General features: G+C 39.1%; 1 protein-coding gene across 1 annotated transcript; it reads left to right on the top strand.

Annotated features, from left to right (window-relative positions):
* Positions 1–625: 625 nt before the first annotated feature.
* Positions 626–10,733, top strand: LOC106950934 (extracellular calcium-sensing receptor-like). The gene is made up of 10 exons (XM_015038119.1): positions 626–704; positions 5,379–5,482; positions 7,114–7,217; positions 7,512–7,806; positions 7,876–8,165; positions 8,268–8,563; positions 9,020–9,222; positions 9,323–9,544; positions 9,625–9,748; positions 9,835–10,733. Exons 1-10 carry the CDS (start codon positions 626–628, stop codon positions 10,731–10,733), a joined length of 2,616 nt encoding a protein of 871 aa, XP_014893605.1.
* Positions 10,734–14,806: the final 4,073 nt, after the last annotated feature.

Here is a 14,806-nt window from a genome sequence, read left to right as displayed (position 1 = left end):
CTCCTGCAGTTTAGTCAGGCAAAGAAAATCTGCAGATGATTTAATCTGGAAATTCAGTGAGCGGGTTGGATAGGTACAAGCAAGCTGCTTATATCTATTTAGCTAATAACATAACTTTAAAAAATGATTATTCTGAGCAAAAACAAGTTTTGTGTTTGTTTTGCAGCTCACCTAAATGCTTGTACTTAAATCAGCTAGCTTGTACATTTAACTAAGTGCAAGCTAGCTAGCTAATAACACTAGTTTAAAAAAATAATAATTCTGAGAAAAAACAGGTTTTGTGTCTGCTCTGCAACTCAGCTAGCTAAAGGGGGCTTAATATACACACAGGCCACAATATGGAGAATTTTGTTTGCAAAAAGAATTTGAAAATCACGTAACACTTCTCTTTCCTCCTCACAATTACCTGCTGCCTTCTCTTGGTCTGTCACCTGAAATCAAGACAGGCACCACAAACACCCTGTTTGGTTTGTAACCAAGATAAATCTTGACAGGTTCTAGGGGAGTGAATACTTTTCTAGATTTCATACGATTTTTTTCCCCCAGCATTGGTAACGCAGGCGTTCCCTTTGGATATCCTCGTCTAATACCGTGTGCCACGGCCAGAGTGGCGTCAGCGGCAGACATGTTGAAACGAGCTCTGGGCAGTCTGGAAGGACAAAGCGAGACCTGGCCGAAGGTCTTTATTGTGTCAGAGAAATACGGTCAGAGGTAGGCCTGGCCTCGCTCCGACCCCGCCGTCCAGCTGGAGGAGGCGTTATATGGGTGAACGGGTGCCCCGCTTTGGAACCGGCCTCCTCTGCAGACACAGAGCAAGCTTCTCTGAACTGCACAGGCTTACACCACCTGCGTACAAACTTTATTCATGCCTAGGGGGCCAAAAGTTGTGTATTGTGATTTTTTTTTTTTATTGTGTTTCTTTTTATTTTGTTCTACTTGCTCAACAATAAACAAAGTGTTTAGAAAATTTTTACATCAATAAAGATTCAAAACAAAAAGGGCTTCAGGCTGTTGCTGTATTAAAAGAAAAAACAGACGATTTCCGATTTTATTTTGTGTAATCAATTGTTTTCTAGTTTGTTGGTCAAATTTTTACCATTCTTGACTTGTGCACTGATTGCAGTTTTCTGACCGATCAACTGTCTTTAAAGGTTTTTTTCACACATTAACTGTGACGTATCATACCAACAGCTGAAAATCACATTTTTATAAACCTTACTGTCTGCAGCTTTAAAATTAAGGTAATACTTTGGAAGCTGTAAAATAATACATTTAACTTACAATGTTAAATGTATCCAAAGTTGATTTCCTTAGTTAGGAGGAAAACAAAAAGTCACCAGGCATCCCCAGCAAGACTTACAAAACAAAAGCAACAGGAACACTGTTGACATTTACATTTTGAGTGTCAGTCGTCGTTTTATTAGTAGTGATCTCTTGTTTCCCTGAGACATAAATATCACCTGACACAGAGCCCATTCCTCCTACTGACGCTTCAAAATGGGAAAGACAAAAGAACATTCCATTTAAGAAAACCTCACTGTTTATTCCATCGGAACAGTTATACTGGATCTGGCACAAAGCAAATAGTAAATGTGTGGAAACCCAAACAAATAAGTACAGTGGAGGTGTTGCGGTGCTGTGGACCTGTTTCTTTTCCTATACATTTTAAATAAAAATAGATCGATGTAAAAACTCATTATTAGAACCCAGTGGAGAAAAAAATGCTCATAAATTGCCAATTAGAAAATGAAGGTTATGTTTAAATAATAGCAAAACAAATACTTCAGTTACATTTATTTAAAGTAGATTGCTAGAGGGATGGCAATAATTAAGCTAAAGATGATTTTGTTAAAAAAAAAAAAAAACATTATTTCCCTCATTGCATCAAACATTGTTTGGAAAACTTCCAGTGTGATGTTATTCCACAGGAATAAAAAAGAAATTATTTGAAGATTAAGTTTAATAATTAGTCTAAAAGGAAGTGTACTTAGGTCACATTAGCATTTACTGTTAAAAAATAGGAGAGAATAAAAAAAAACTTTAACAAACTGTATTTTAAATACACTCTTCAAGGTTGGTTTTGAAAATCTTAGCAGGAAGAAAAAAACATCATTGTTTGCATTATTTTCACTCAGAATGGTGGTTTTATTATAACTGACTGAAAGCTGTGACACAAACAAGCACTCAGCTTTTATTCAGATTATCACCTCATTTTAAATGTGTTATTTTAATCTCCTCTTCCCGTCAGGCCGCCTTCGTCATCGCAAACCCGAACAAACGTGGACGGCGGACAAACCGAGTCAGAATCTCACGGCTTATTTTAGGTCGACGCCGGACTCATCTGGGCCGAACAGATAACAGGAGTTTTAAACTTAACGCTTAATTACAAGGCGTCGCAAGTTCGAGCTCCCGCACGAATGATTCCATCGAGACAGTCACGATGACTTATGAAGAAGAGTTGGGTTTGTTCGATCCTGAAAGCGCCGTCGTGATAACCACTAATCCCAGACTGGATGCCTGTTTCCATATGGTGGGAGGGGCGCCTCGCAAATATTTTGGGGCCTTGATGGAATGAGCAAGAAGTGGTGTGTGTGTGTGTGTGTGTTTTTGTTTTTTTTAATTTCCAAACTGTTAAATATTCAACAAATAAAGGGGCGTATGTATCAGCCTTGAAGGCAGTGAAATAAATATGATTTCAGAAATGATACATATTCTTCTGTTTAGGCATCCGATTTAGCAGAGAGAGTGTTTGTCTGGCGCGAAACGACACCACACTTAGTCAAGGTTCAACGCTTTTGTCTAGAATAAACAGAAGTGTTGTTGTTGGATTTCTGTCAGAAAGAAGAAAAAAAGAGCCTCCTTGTATAACGGAGACAAACGCTCCGTTTATAGCGCCCTGGAAACATATAGTTTGCAAAAGATCAGCATCGCAACCCCAAAGGCTCATGGGATTCGTAGGGCGTTTACGTGATGGATCAACACTAGTCTACATCTGATCCATGTCTTAAAGTTGCAGTATGTAACTTTAATAAAAATGTTGTTTTTACATGTTTGTTAAAACTGCTACCATGTTGGGACAATGTAACATGAGACAGATAAACTGTGAAAAGATCAATCTCCTCCACCTGGTCCCTGAACTGCTGAAGAAATGCACCATCTGGTCAAAACCAACCAATCAGAGCCAGGAGGTGGGTCTTAGCACTGTCAGTCATGCTCATTATATGCTGCTAAATGTGCTAATGGCGGAGAAACAACCTGCCGTTACAGGAATCGTGTTCATCCGGTGTCCTTGGTGGCTATGCTAACTATGCTAGCTGCAGTGTAGTAAAGAGCAAAGAGGCTGAACAGCGCCACACGGAGGATAACTAACACACTAAGACCCATCTCCCAGCTCTCATTGGCTGTTTCTAATTAGCACTTAAAGCACTGGGAGAAGGCAGAGGAGCCTGATGTTTTAAAGAAACTGTCACCACATTTTTAACTGGGTTTTAGGAAAGATTTTTCTTTTATAAAAGTTATATAATGTGATTTTAAGTCCTTTTCAGTCTCTTTCTCTTTCAGAATTTACTCCGTCCATTTTCCTATCAGACATAAAAGAAAAATATCCCCATAGCATGATCCTGCCAACACCGTGTCACACCATAGAGATAGTACGTTTAGAGTACAAGTCTACTCATGCTCCTATTTCCCAGTGTTTTCTGTGAAACATAGGGTCAAAAGAGATCAATGTTTGTCTCATTAGATAGAGCCACGTTTCAACCTTTGTTTCATTTTTTTGTTTTGTTTTGTATTTGTTTTGTTTCATTTCCATACAAGCCAGACTAGTGGAGTGCACAGCTGACAACACAAATCTTCTTTTTTTTATCCACCTGAGCTGTTCTCTGCACATCCTCCACAGCCACAGCCTCTTGGCTGTTTCTTTGTTTCATTCAAACTCTTCCTCAAAGGTCTAACAGTTTACAAGTCTTGGTTGATTTGCAGTTGTGTTTTACTCTTTACATATTCAGAAAGGAAGCTTGGGATGTTGTTTAATAACTTCATAACAGTGGACACAGTTCCACTAATCTGCTAATGCGCTAATAGCTGAGCTAATTTTTCGTCTTACTGTTTTTGCTAACTTTGAAGACAGCACAATTATTAATTCGAAAGCGCTAACTTATTTGGCTGCTTTGGAAAACTTTTAGTTGAACAAAGTTCGACGTCCGTGTTGGAGCTTTGAAGATTTCTTCAAGTAGCTTGACATCCAGACTTATGCTCCTGTTTCCTCTCCTGACATTTTTACAAGAAACTACTGAAATGTCAAGTACACAGCAAACAAATGATTGAGGGATACGGTGCATTTCAATGTGTCTGAAATTAGCGCTTTAGCTTTAGTTTCAACTAGGCTTCCTGATGCTATAGCGTCTCAGCATTTTTTTTCTTTTTGCCGATATTGTGTGTCAACATGTCTAACATTAGCGCTTTACCATTAGCTTCCACTAAGTACCATGTATGTATAGCATTTCAACATCAAGTAATGTTTATGATTTGTGCTTTAGGGTTAGAACAGCTAACTTTTTAGCTAGCGGTGCCCACCACTGCCTAATAACTTTCTCCCTGACCTGTCGGCTGGTTTCCTTGGTCTTAGTTTTGTTCAGTAATGTTCTCTAACACAGTGGTCCCCAACCTTTTTATTACCACAGACCGGTCAAGACTTGGAAAATTTGGGGGTGGGGAATGATGGTGGAGGGGACGTGACCCGTCAGATAAGGCTTCTGCATGTTGGTGTTCCCGCTAAATCCTGAAAATACCCAATTTGGGTTGTCTTGGCCCTTTTATCGCAGCCTGTGGGGTTTTCCCTGACTGGAAACAAGAATACAACCTGCTGAATGTGACAGGAAGCCAATCAGAAAGCGCAGTGACGTAAGAACAGAGGGGAATCCCAAACAGCTGGCATATCGCGCAACTTTGAGTCCAGTGGATATCGGAGATGATATGTGGAAATGNCAACTGAATTTGAGGTAAAAATAAAATTGACATTTTTTTGTATAAAGGAAGCACACAGGTTGAAACTGTGGAAATATTGTTCATAAAAAAATAAGCTTAATCAAAGAGGGGAAACCACTGTGGTGAGAAGCTGAATGATGTTGAGTGTTATACGTTTTTAAGTAACTGGATTGTGACCCAGTTCAATATGATATCTGTAACTACTGTGCAGGACTATGGCAGATCCAAACATAAAAAACTGTGGAACATCGTGGATTATATGGGAAAGCTAAATGATGAGCCATTTCTCTTGATTTTCCAATAAAACTCATTGTGTCTATTTGCACTGAAGCTTGAGGTTCCCTTTGCTATTAGTTGTCAATCATTACATTCTCTTCTTTTGTCTTCCTCAGAAGTGTCATCGCTGATGTTCCCAGCGGAGGGGTCACCAGTCAATGTACTGACGAGCCGGCACTGCCCCCTGCTGCTGACTGACAGCTGGAGGACGTCGCTTCAGGTACAACCGGCTCATGTAGGCCCAAAACTCCACTGCCTCCATGATCCAACGCTGTCGTCTGCTGAAGTCCCTGCAAATGATTTCGGCCCTTCCTAACCCGTAACGTGATATTCCCTTTCACATTGGTCCACTAAAGCTGACACTTCTCTTTATTTTGCATTTTCTTCATGCTGTAAACATAAAATGGCTGCCATCAACTCTACATGACCCAAGAGACGTATTACAGCATTTACCACAACTAAACATGTCTTAAAAGCAATTGGGGCAATAAATCCCACTGATGTGGATAGTGACAGATTATTAGGACAATCACCCAGAACAGATATAGATGTATAAAAACTCCTTATGAACCTATGGACACAAATCAACAAAGGTCCTCTCAAAGCAAATGTAAACTGCTGGTGTTTCAGAAGAGTACGAAACATAAAAAAAAATCACAACCACAAATCCATCTATGATCTTTTGTTTATTTTGAGATCGAATTGTGGAGCAGCAGCCTAAGCAGAGAGGTGCAGATCTTCCTTTAACTGGCCTCTTTCCTGTTTGACAGTCATGCCAGCAGAGGTTTTCTTCTATTTACATTCACATTAGTTACATTTGCAGGTATCCCGACCCCACTAGGGACAAGGGTGGATGGATACATTTGCAGGTACGTCTTTTTCATGATTTTGATTATGTGTCTTTTGATATTTTGGTTACGTTTTGCTAAATCGCAAATCTGCTTGCTGGATGAATGTTTTCCTTGACTACGCTTTCAACAACTTTTATAACCTTTTAGAAATTGGCTGGATCATGGTAAGTTTGGTATGCATTCTCTTCTTTTGCCATTCGCCAGGACAGTTTTTCCATGGTTTTTATTCATGAGATGTTCCCCTGAGGCCAACAAAGGTCTACACATCCACAACACTTTAAAAAAGAGTAATCTCGTGGGCGCCGCTGCCTCTTCCTTCATTTCGTATGGAACTTGAGCGATGAGGCGAAAATCACTTGCTCTCCTCCATCCAAGCGACCGGCGAAAGTTGTACATGTGGGATTTTGAGCTCTTACATGTAAATGTGGATACCCGGGTTAATGACACAACAAAAGGAAATAGAAAATTTTTCAACTGTTGTCACTCATGATGATGTTATTTTGCGACGGCTTCACCCTAAGTGATGGAAAACATTTGCCTTTTGCTATACTTCATTGTTTCCCGTGTTGTTTCACTATTACAACCCAAAATACCACACAGACATGGCTCTGATTTCATAGAATGTCAAAGAATAAAAGAGGTTTCTTACAAACAAGACTATTTTCAAAGGTAATAAAACGTAGGTTGGAAATATATAGAACTAAATCCCATGTTGACAGTGTCAAATGTGGAATGACGTATAATGAGGGAGGTTTATAAAGCCAGGAAAAACAGAGTTACTCTCAAAAAGAGGGTACTTTGAGGGATGGAGATTTGGACTGTTTTCATTAGCTTGAGGTTAGGATTGAGTTTATTGGAGCTGAGTTCAGTGGTTCGCCTTAGCGAGGCTGTGAATGGCTTAGATCAAAAGTTTGACCCTGTAGGGGTTGACGTCTCGACTGAGGCTTCATCTTTGAAATGTTCACTCCAGGGTGCCACTCGCTCACCTGAATTCTCACAGGATGGAGACTTTGTTATTGGAGGTGTTTTCTCAATTCATTACCAGCATAATACAATGATCTATAATTACACCTTCAAGCCCGAGCCTCCGAGGTGCACTGGCAGGTTAGTAGGAGCGAGAGGCAGAAAACATTAAATGTATGATGCATGTTTGCTGCAATGGTGGGTGAAAGAAATCTTAGATTTTTATTTCTTTACCAATTCTGTCTCATATAAACATTTGAATCTAAATATCTTCAACTCTTCAGATTACCTAAAATTTGAAATACGACAGAGACCATTTTGATTCATTAACCCAGTTGTATACAACAGTTTGTTACATGATCAATGTCTTGAATTTATGAGACTTTTTTTCAGTTTAATGTAAACATCTGCAATTTCCTGCTTGATTTTGTTCAGCTTGAATGTCAGGAGTTTGCGCTTCTCTCGTGCTATGATCTTTGCCATTGATGAGATTAACAACAGCACAGAACTGCTGCCCGGCATCAAACTTGGATATCAGATCTATGATTCCTGCGTCTCGGTGCCTGTGGCAGTGCACATTGCATTTCAGCTAACAAACCGCCAGGATCCTGTGTTTTACAAAGGAGAAAACTGTTCTCAATCTGGAGTGGTGATGGCTGCTGTTGGAGACTCTGCATCCACTCCATCCATCAGCATATCGAGCATTGTTGGGTCCTTCAACATCCCTCTGGTGAGCTCTGATTTATTGAAAACTGCAATTCTGAAATGTTCTTGTATTGATAACTGATTTTCACTGTAGGTGAGCTACTTTGCCACGTGTGCCTGCCTTTCAGACAAACAGCAGTTCCCAACTTTTTTCAGAACCATTCCCAGTGACCATTATCAAGCTGATGCACTGGCCAAGCTGGTGAAACACTTTGGTTGGACTTGGATAGGTGTTGTACACTCAGACTCAGATTATGGAAATAATGGCATGGCCTCTTTTCTTGAGGCAGCACTGAGGGAGAGGATCTGTGTGGAGTACATTGAGTCTTTCTTCAGAACTGATCCAGCGAGCAAAATCAGGAGAGTTGCAGATGTTATCCGTAGGTTTGTATATCATTTACTTTTGCCTGTGCTTTCATCATATTATGGTACTACTGGAGATTACTTTGTTATGTAAAATTTCAATGCACTTCTACGTCTTTTCAGTTCAACAGCAGTGGTTGTTGTAGCATTTACAGCTATTGGAGAAATGAAAGTGTTGCTGGAGGAACTGGCACGAGATCCTCCTCCACCTCGTCAGTGGATCGCGAGCGAAGCCTGGATAACTGACCCAAACCTGATGAGATTCAGTTTCTGTGCAGGAGCCATCGGTGTAGCTATTCAGCAATCTGTCATCCCAGGTCTGAGAGACTTCCTTCTAGGTCTCTCTCCCTCTGAGGCGGCTGCCTCCCCACTGCTGTCTAAGTTCTGGGAAGAAGCTTTCAACTGCAGCTTGACAGAAAGTGAGATTCTTTTTAAACTGTTATTTAAAAAAAATACTTTATTCTAAATGCAACAGGATTTTTTAAATTTTCTCTTTGTAACTGAAAAAAATATGACTCCAATGTAGCGTATTTTGAAATACATTGATTTCTTTGCATTTCTTAATATTTCCATATTTAAATGTTGCCTAATAAATACACAGTATGAATGTTTTTCATAATGCATTTTTTTATTGAAACCTCTTTTATTTTACATAATTTTGTCCATGATTTGCTAATTATGGAAATAACAAAATAGCAAAATTATGTGGAGTAGATACACTTACATCCCAAAACAATAGTCCTGAAAATTATAGTTATTTTTTAAATTGAAAATAGGATAAACAGTTTGACCTTTGAGCTGGAGATAATTAATATAGCCATGCAAAACGTGTTTTAGGTAGTTAAATAATAAAATTATTATTATTTTTTTTTTAGCTTTCTCAGACAAGAGAGCATGTGATGGAACTGAAGATCTCAACACCCTAAAAAGCTCGTACACAGAAACATCTCAGTTAAGAATCACTAACATGGTGTACAAGGCTGTTTATGCTGTAGCTCATGCCATCCAGAATGCGGTGTGTAGCAAAACAAATGGAATATTGCAATGTGACAAACATGTGAGGCTGGAACCCAAACAGGTCAGAATATAGTACATTAACAAGTTTTCATAAACCATCAGAAAACGGTCATTTATTTTCAGAGTCCGTTTCAGTTTCTGTCTCTTTACTTAACTTAAAGGTTCTTAAAGAATTAAAGGAAGTAAACTTCTCCAAGAATGGTTACCATGTCTCATTTGATGCTAATGGGGATCCTGTGGCTTTTTATGAATTAATAAACTGGCAGAAAAGTGAGAGTGGAGTTATTGAACTGGTAACAGTGGGATATTATGATGCATCACTGCCAAGAGGCCAGGAGTTTCATATCAACAGGAACTTAACCTGGTTGGATGGTGGGACACAAGTAATAAGCCTAAAGACGTCACAGAACAAATGTTTTGTCAAAGCTACTTGTACAAGATTTTGTCTCTCTCTCGGTTTCAGGTTCCAGTCTCCATTTGCTCAGAGAGTTGTCCTCCAGGAACTCGTAAAGTGTTGCAGAAAGGAAAACCAATCTGCTGCTACGACTGTATACCATGTCCTGAAGGAGAGATCAGTAATATGACAGGTAGAATCTAATATGTTTAACATAAATCCAAATCTCTTGATATTCACCTTTGATATTCAGAAATTTTTATTTAATTTTGTGTCTAGATTCCCCTGATTGCTTCCCATGCCCCAGAGAGTTCTGGCCAAATTCAAACAGAGATGCTTGTTTCCCCAAACCTGTGGAGTTTCTTTCCTTCGATGAAGTCCTGTCAATTATCCTGGCTGGATTCTCTGTTAGTGGAGCCTTTCTGGCTGTCATAACATCAGTGATTTTCTTTATTCATAAAACAACACCGATTGTCAGAGCCAACAACTCTGAGCTGAGCTTCCTGCTGCTCTTCTCTCTGACTCTGTGTTTCTTATGTTCACTAACTTTCATTGGAGCCCCCTCTGAGTGGTCCTGCATGCTGCGGCACACAGCGTTTGGCATCACATTTGTTCTCTGTATCTCCTGTGTTCTTGGGAAAACTATGGTGGTTCTAATGGCCTTTAAAGCTACACTTCCTGGTAGTAATGCTATGAAATGGTTTGGTCCTCCACAACAAAGGATGACCGTAGTGTCAATCACCTTAGTTCAGGTTATAATATGTATCATATGGTTGGTTGTGAGTCCTCCCGTCCCAGTGAAAAATCTGAGCACCTACAAGGAGAAGATCATCCTGGAATGTGCGTTAGGCTCTGCTGTTGGTTTCTGGGCTGTGCTCGGCTACATCGGCCTGCTGGCTGTGTTTTGCTTTGTGTTAGCTGTTCTAGCTCGGAAACTACCTGATAATTTCAATGAAGCCAAGATGATAACCTTCAGCATGTTGATATTCTGTGCCGTCTGGATCACCTTCATCCCAGCTTATGTCAGCTCTCCTGGAAAATTTACTGTGGCTGTGGAGATATTTGCTATTCTGGCCTCCAGCTTTGGACTGATACTGTGTATATTTGCTCCAAAGTGTTTCATCATTTTGTTTCACCCAGAGAAGAACACCAAAAAACATTTAATGAATAAAAATTAAAATGTCCCTAGCAGTCACAAAGACATTGTGAGGAAACAATAGAAAATATTAAGTGATTTTCTTTTGTTTTCTTCTCCTGTTTCTAAAAGCACTGCAATCCTTATTTATCACACAGAAATATTTAGGACGATTCGTGTTGATATGTTACTCTGTTGTCATCATAATATGCTAGTTTATGAATTGTCAAATAAAAGTTATTGGTAGAATTTTGATGTATTTTTATTTTAGCTTTTCTAAATTTTTCTGTTAATAAATTGATTTCACTTATTTTTTGCCTGTATTAAATCATTTCTGGGGATTTTCAAGACAGCACAGGTAGCTCTCAAATGATTTCCTGCTTTATTTCTCATCATCACCAGATTGTAACACAAATTGTATTTGCATGTCTATTAAACCTGAGAATACAACTTAGTCATAATATTTTATGTTGAGGCATAAAGATTCATAATCTAGTCTAAACTAAAGATACTATAGACCAGTGGTCAAGACTTGGAAAATTTTGCTGCCGCCTGGGGGGGTGGGAGGAAGTGGAGGGGACGTGACCCGTCAGATAAGGCTTCTGCATGTTGGTGTTCCCCCTAAATCTTGAATATACCCAATTTGGGTTGTCTTGGCCCTTTTATCGCAGCCTGTGGGGTTTTCCCTGACTGGGAACGAGAATACAACCTGCTGAATATGTGACAGGCAGCCAATCAGAAAGCGCGGTGACGTAATAACAGAGGGGAATCCCAAACAGCTGACATATCACGCAACTTTGAGTCCGATGGATATCGGAGATATGTGGAAATGTTTATTATTATGTGTAAAGGTCGTTATTATTTATTCAGTTCAAAATGTTAACTATGAAAAAACATAGTCGCCTCCAAATCATAGTGCAGCAAATAGAGCGGCTGCTCCCGCTGTCTTTTATCCACCACCTTTTCTTTCTGTTACGTCTTTTATCTCTTAAAATGACTCCACAAACTGTCACTATTGCTTCTACATCGTCATCCGTGTTTGACCATTCTAAATTCCCGTGGCTGCATGGCTCACAAACAAAGCCTCGGAGCTTAGTTTCTATGTAAACATGGCGTCTTTCATTTCGACTGACTCTCTGCAGAGTATTTCTGAGTCGATTAGTGTAGCATTTCTGCCGGTGTTCTGTCAGATAGCCATACGCTGTCAGAATATCATACATGCAGTCAGTACGCATGCCCGCGCATGCGCATTAAGAAGTCAGACTGTCAGCACAGTCGTCAGTTCAGCATACGCAACAAGTTATGACGAAAATAAGTCATTAAATTGTCTATAATATCACATAATATGATAACTAGATAGATATACATGCGTTATCGTGGTTTCAAAGTGTATTTAAAGCAGGTCTGGCTGCAGCTGCAGTCAACTACAACACACGCCTGTGTAATACTCATTAACCTACTTAACCGCTAAGTAGGATGCCATACAGCTGTTAATAACAAAGTGTATAATGATCTACGTCATGATTCTATGTTGATGATTAAATAAAATCATGGTAATGACAGCATATACATGTATGAGCTAAGCGTATGACTATCTGACAACGTATGCTGATCTGACAGAACACCGGATTTTCACAAAATATCAGCCACGACAATGGACAGGTGAACCAAAAAGTTCATGTCATCTTTTGTGGACGACATCAAGGTGTTTGAGCCACGCGATGCCTCCAACATTGTGCGCGTCGCAGCGAAATGCTACCGGTGTTATAGATCAACTGGTGGCTAAATCAACTGGTTGAAACCTATGCGCACCGCAGATGTTTCCAAATTGTAGGTGGCTGTGTCGATGCCTGTTGAAAAATGCTACTTGCGTGAAAAAACCATTTGCAAAACTTTACTATAAATCCCATTGGACGCTTATATGTTTAATGTTGCATGTGGAAATTATGTTTCAAAACAATCTTCTAAAGAACAGCATTCATTGCGCTTCGAAAACACGGCATTTGAGCATAACCAGATCAATGAATAACACAAGCCCATTCGCATTCAGGTTCACCAGAACACATTAATTCTAACTCATGAATAGCCGCAATGTAAACCTAAGTGGATAGTTTCTGCTTTTTATAACCAGCACTGATCAGAAAAACATTAGAATTGACTCTCAAGTACCTGTTATGCGAGTTGCTTACATTACATAGAAGCAAAAGGTAAATAGTAAGTGTCGCATTGTTTAGCGACTTACTACCCACAGTTAGTGTCGCTAAACAATGAGGTGCTTATCATCATATTTAATCAAATTTAACTCACATACCTGATGGTGTTGCTTGTGGTGTTTACGTGTCCAAATAGAAAGGAATATCAAGTAATGTCGATAAGTCGTACTGTAATAACATCTCATCTAAATGATATAAAGTTAACAGCTAATGTTGGTGGTGATATTCAAACGGACAAGCCGAAATTATAATAATAAACGTTCCTACGTTACTGTCAGATACCACCAACAGATTATGAGCCATATCTACAGTATTTGACTTGTGTTCTCTACTGGGAAACAGTTTGCAAGCTGTTGACGAAGGGAAATCAAATTCAAAACAGAACGAGCCGCATTAAGATTAACTAGTGACAGCCAAACAGGGTCCTCAACGCAGATGTTTGTAAAAAATTAGGTGGCTTTTGTTGTTTCCTGATCAAAACGCTACAAACGTAAATAAACGGATATGAAAATGTCTCTACTTTCCCTAAGAGCTCTTCAAAACATAATGGTATGAAGGAATATTGAAGAATACATTAAAATGTCTCTAAAATATACCCCACTTCAAAGAAGACTGTACTAAACAGAATTTGTACTACCGCCCAACATTGTTAGAGTAATGACGATCATTTTACGTCTGTTCAGTCTTATGTTCACTGACATGCTCTGCAAACATATCAATAAATATAAACACTTATAATATCATGTAAACTAATTCATTGTTCATTTAATGGAAGCCACATTATTTCGTTTTCACTTTAAGACTTCACTCGGCTGCAGAAGCAAAGCTGTGCACCTTGGTAATCTGACTATATTCTTACAGTTAAAGTTTGTCTGGCAAACCTGTTAAACAACACTACCTCCAAAATGTTGGCAGCAAGTGAATTAGATTATTTATTTTTGTAGACAATAAAATAAACTGGTCCAAAAAGGGAAACAGACGATGGCGCTGCTAGCTAAACTCGTACCAGCGGTCGCTGAGTTCCAAGAGCGTCGTTTTAACCACCAAGCTATGACGATAGCTGAGAGTCCGATGTTCCTACCTGTCCTTGATTGTCATCTAACGGACACCACGTGCTTTAAGGCGCCTGGATTAATTGGTGACACTTTCAGAATCTCAGTTCGAGTGAAGATTTTAACCTTTTTCTGATGTGAAAGTATATAAGACGATTGTTTTTTCAGCGATGTCTCATATGGTTGAGAATTACGGTCACTTGATGAAAAGAATAAAGACGAGAAAAAATATCAACAATAAGGAAGAAATGACACTGCCACATAGATCTGCGGTAGCCATGTCTTCTGTAAATGAGCTAGGAAATAAAATGTAACATTACAGAAACAGTTAAAAAGATTTTGCTATAGTTTCTGTGGATACCTATTTGAAATATCACAATATGAGGAATATGTGGAAAAATTACACAGCCAGTCGATCTTTTTAAACATTTCATTTTTAATCCCAAGGCTTTTCAACATTTATGTCAGCTTTGCTTTGAGATCTGCTCATTCCACATCGAGATCTATTTCGATCTTCCTTTGACGAGTTTCAACCTCTGAAGCAACACATAAGGCAGGACAAGTTCTGCGTAATTTACACGTTTTGATGGTTTTGCAGATTAACTTTAAAAAAAAAAAAAGGCAACATACCATATTAGACCAATAAAGTCTTTCTAATTAGTTATTCCCGAGATCTTAGTGGTTCTTTTTACGAATCTGATAGTATTTTTGCAAAGATTTGTAGTTCTTTAAGCTTATCGCACTGTTTACTTCCTGGTTCGGTAAAGGGGTCCTAAAAAGCCACGCCCACAGAAACACCAGCTGCCACCACTAGTTGATTTAGCCACCAGTTGATCTATAACACCGGTCAA

This window comes from Poecilia latipinna, unplaced genomic scaffold (genome assembly GCF_001443285.1).
Source record: "Poecilia latipinna isolate Pla-1442-1.1 unplaced genomic scaffold, P_latipinna-1.0 Scaffold430, whole genome shotgun sequence".
NCBI classification, from domain to species: Eukaryota; Metazoa; Chordata; class Actinopteri; order Cyprinodontiformes; family Poeciliidae; genus Poecilia; species Poecilia latipinna.
The sequence above is the reverse complement of the archived record's forward strand: the minus strand, read 5'-3'. Positions and strand labels throughout refer to the sequence as shown.

What these genes read in the sequence shown, in the direction of transcription:
- LOC106950934 (XM_015038119.1), top strand. Translation starts at nt 626, where the DNA reads ATGTTGAAACGAGCTCTGGGCAGTCTGGAAGGACAAAGCGAGACCTGG. An exon ending in TATTGTGTCAGAGAAATACG is followed by an intron (nt 705 to 5,378) that starts GTCAGAGGTAGG and finishes TGTCTTCCTCAG; the next exon opens with AAGTGTCATCGCTGATGTTC. An exon ending in GGTCCTTCAACATCCCTCTG is followed by an intron (nt 7,807 to 7,875) that starts GTGAGCTCTGAT and finishes TTTTCACTGTAG; the next exon opens with GTGAGCTACTTTGCCACGTG.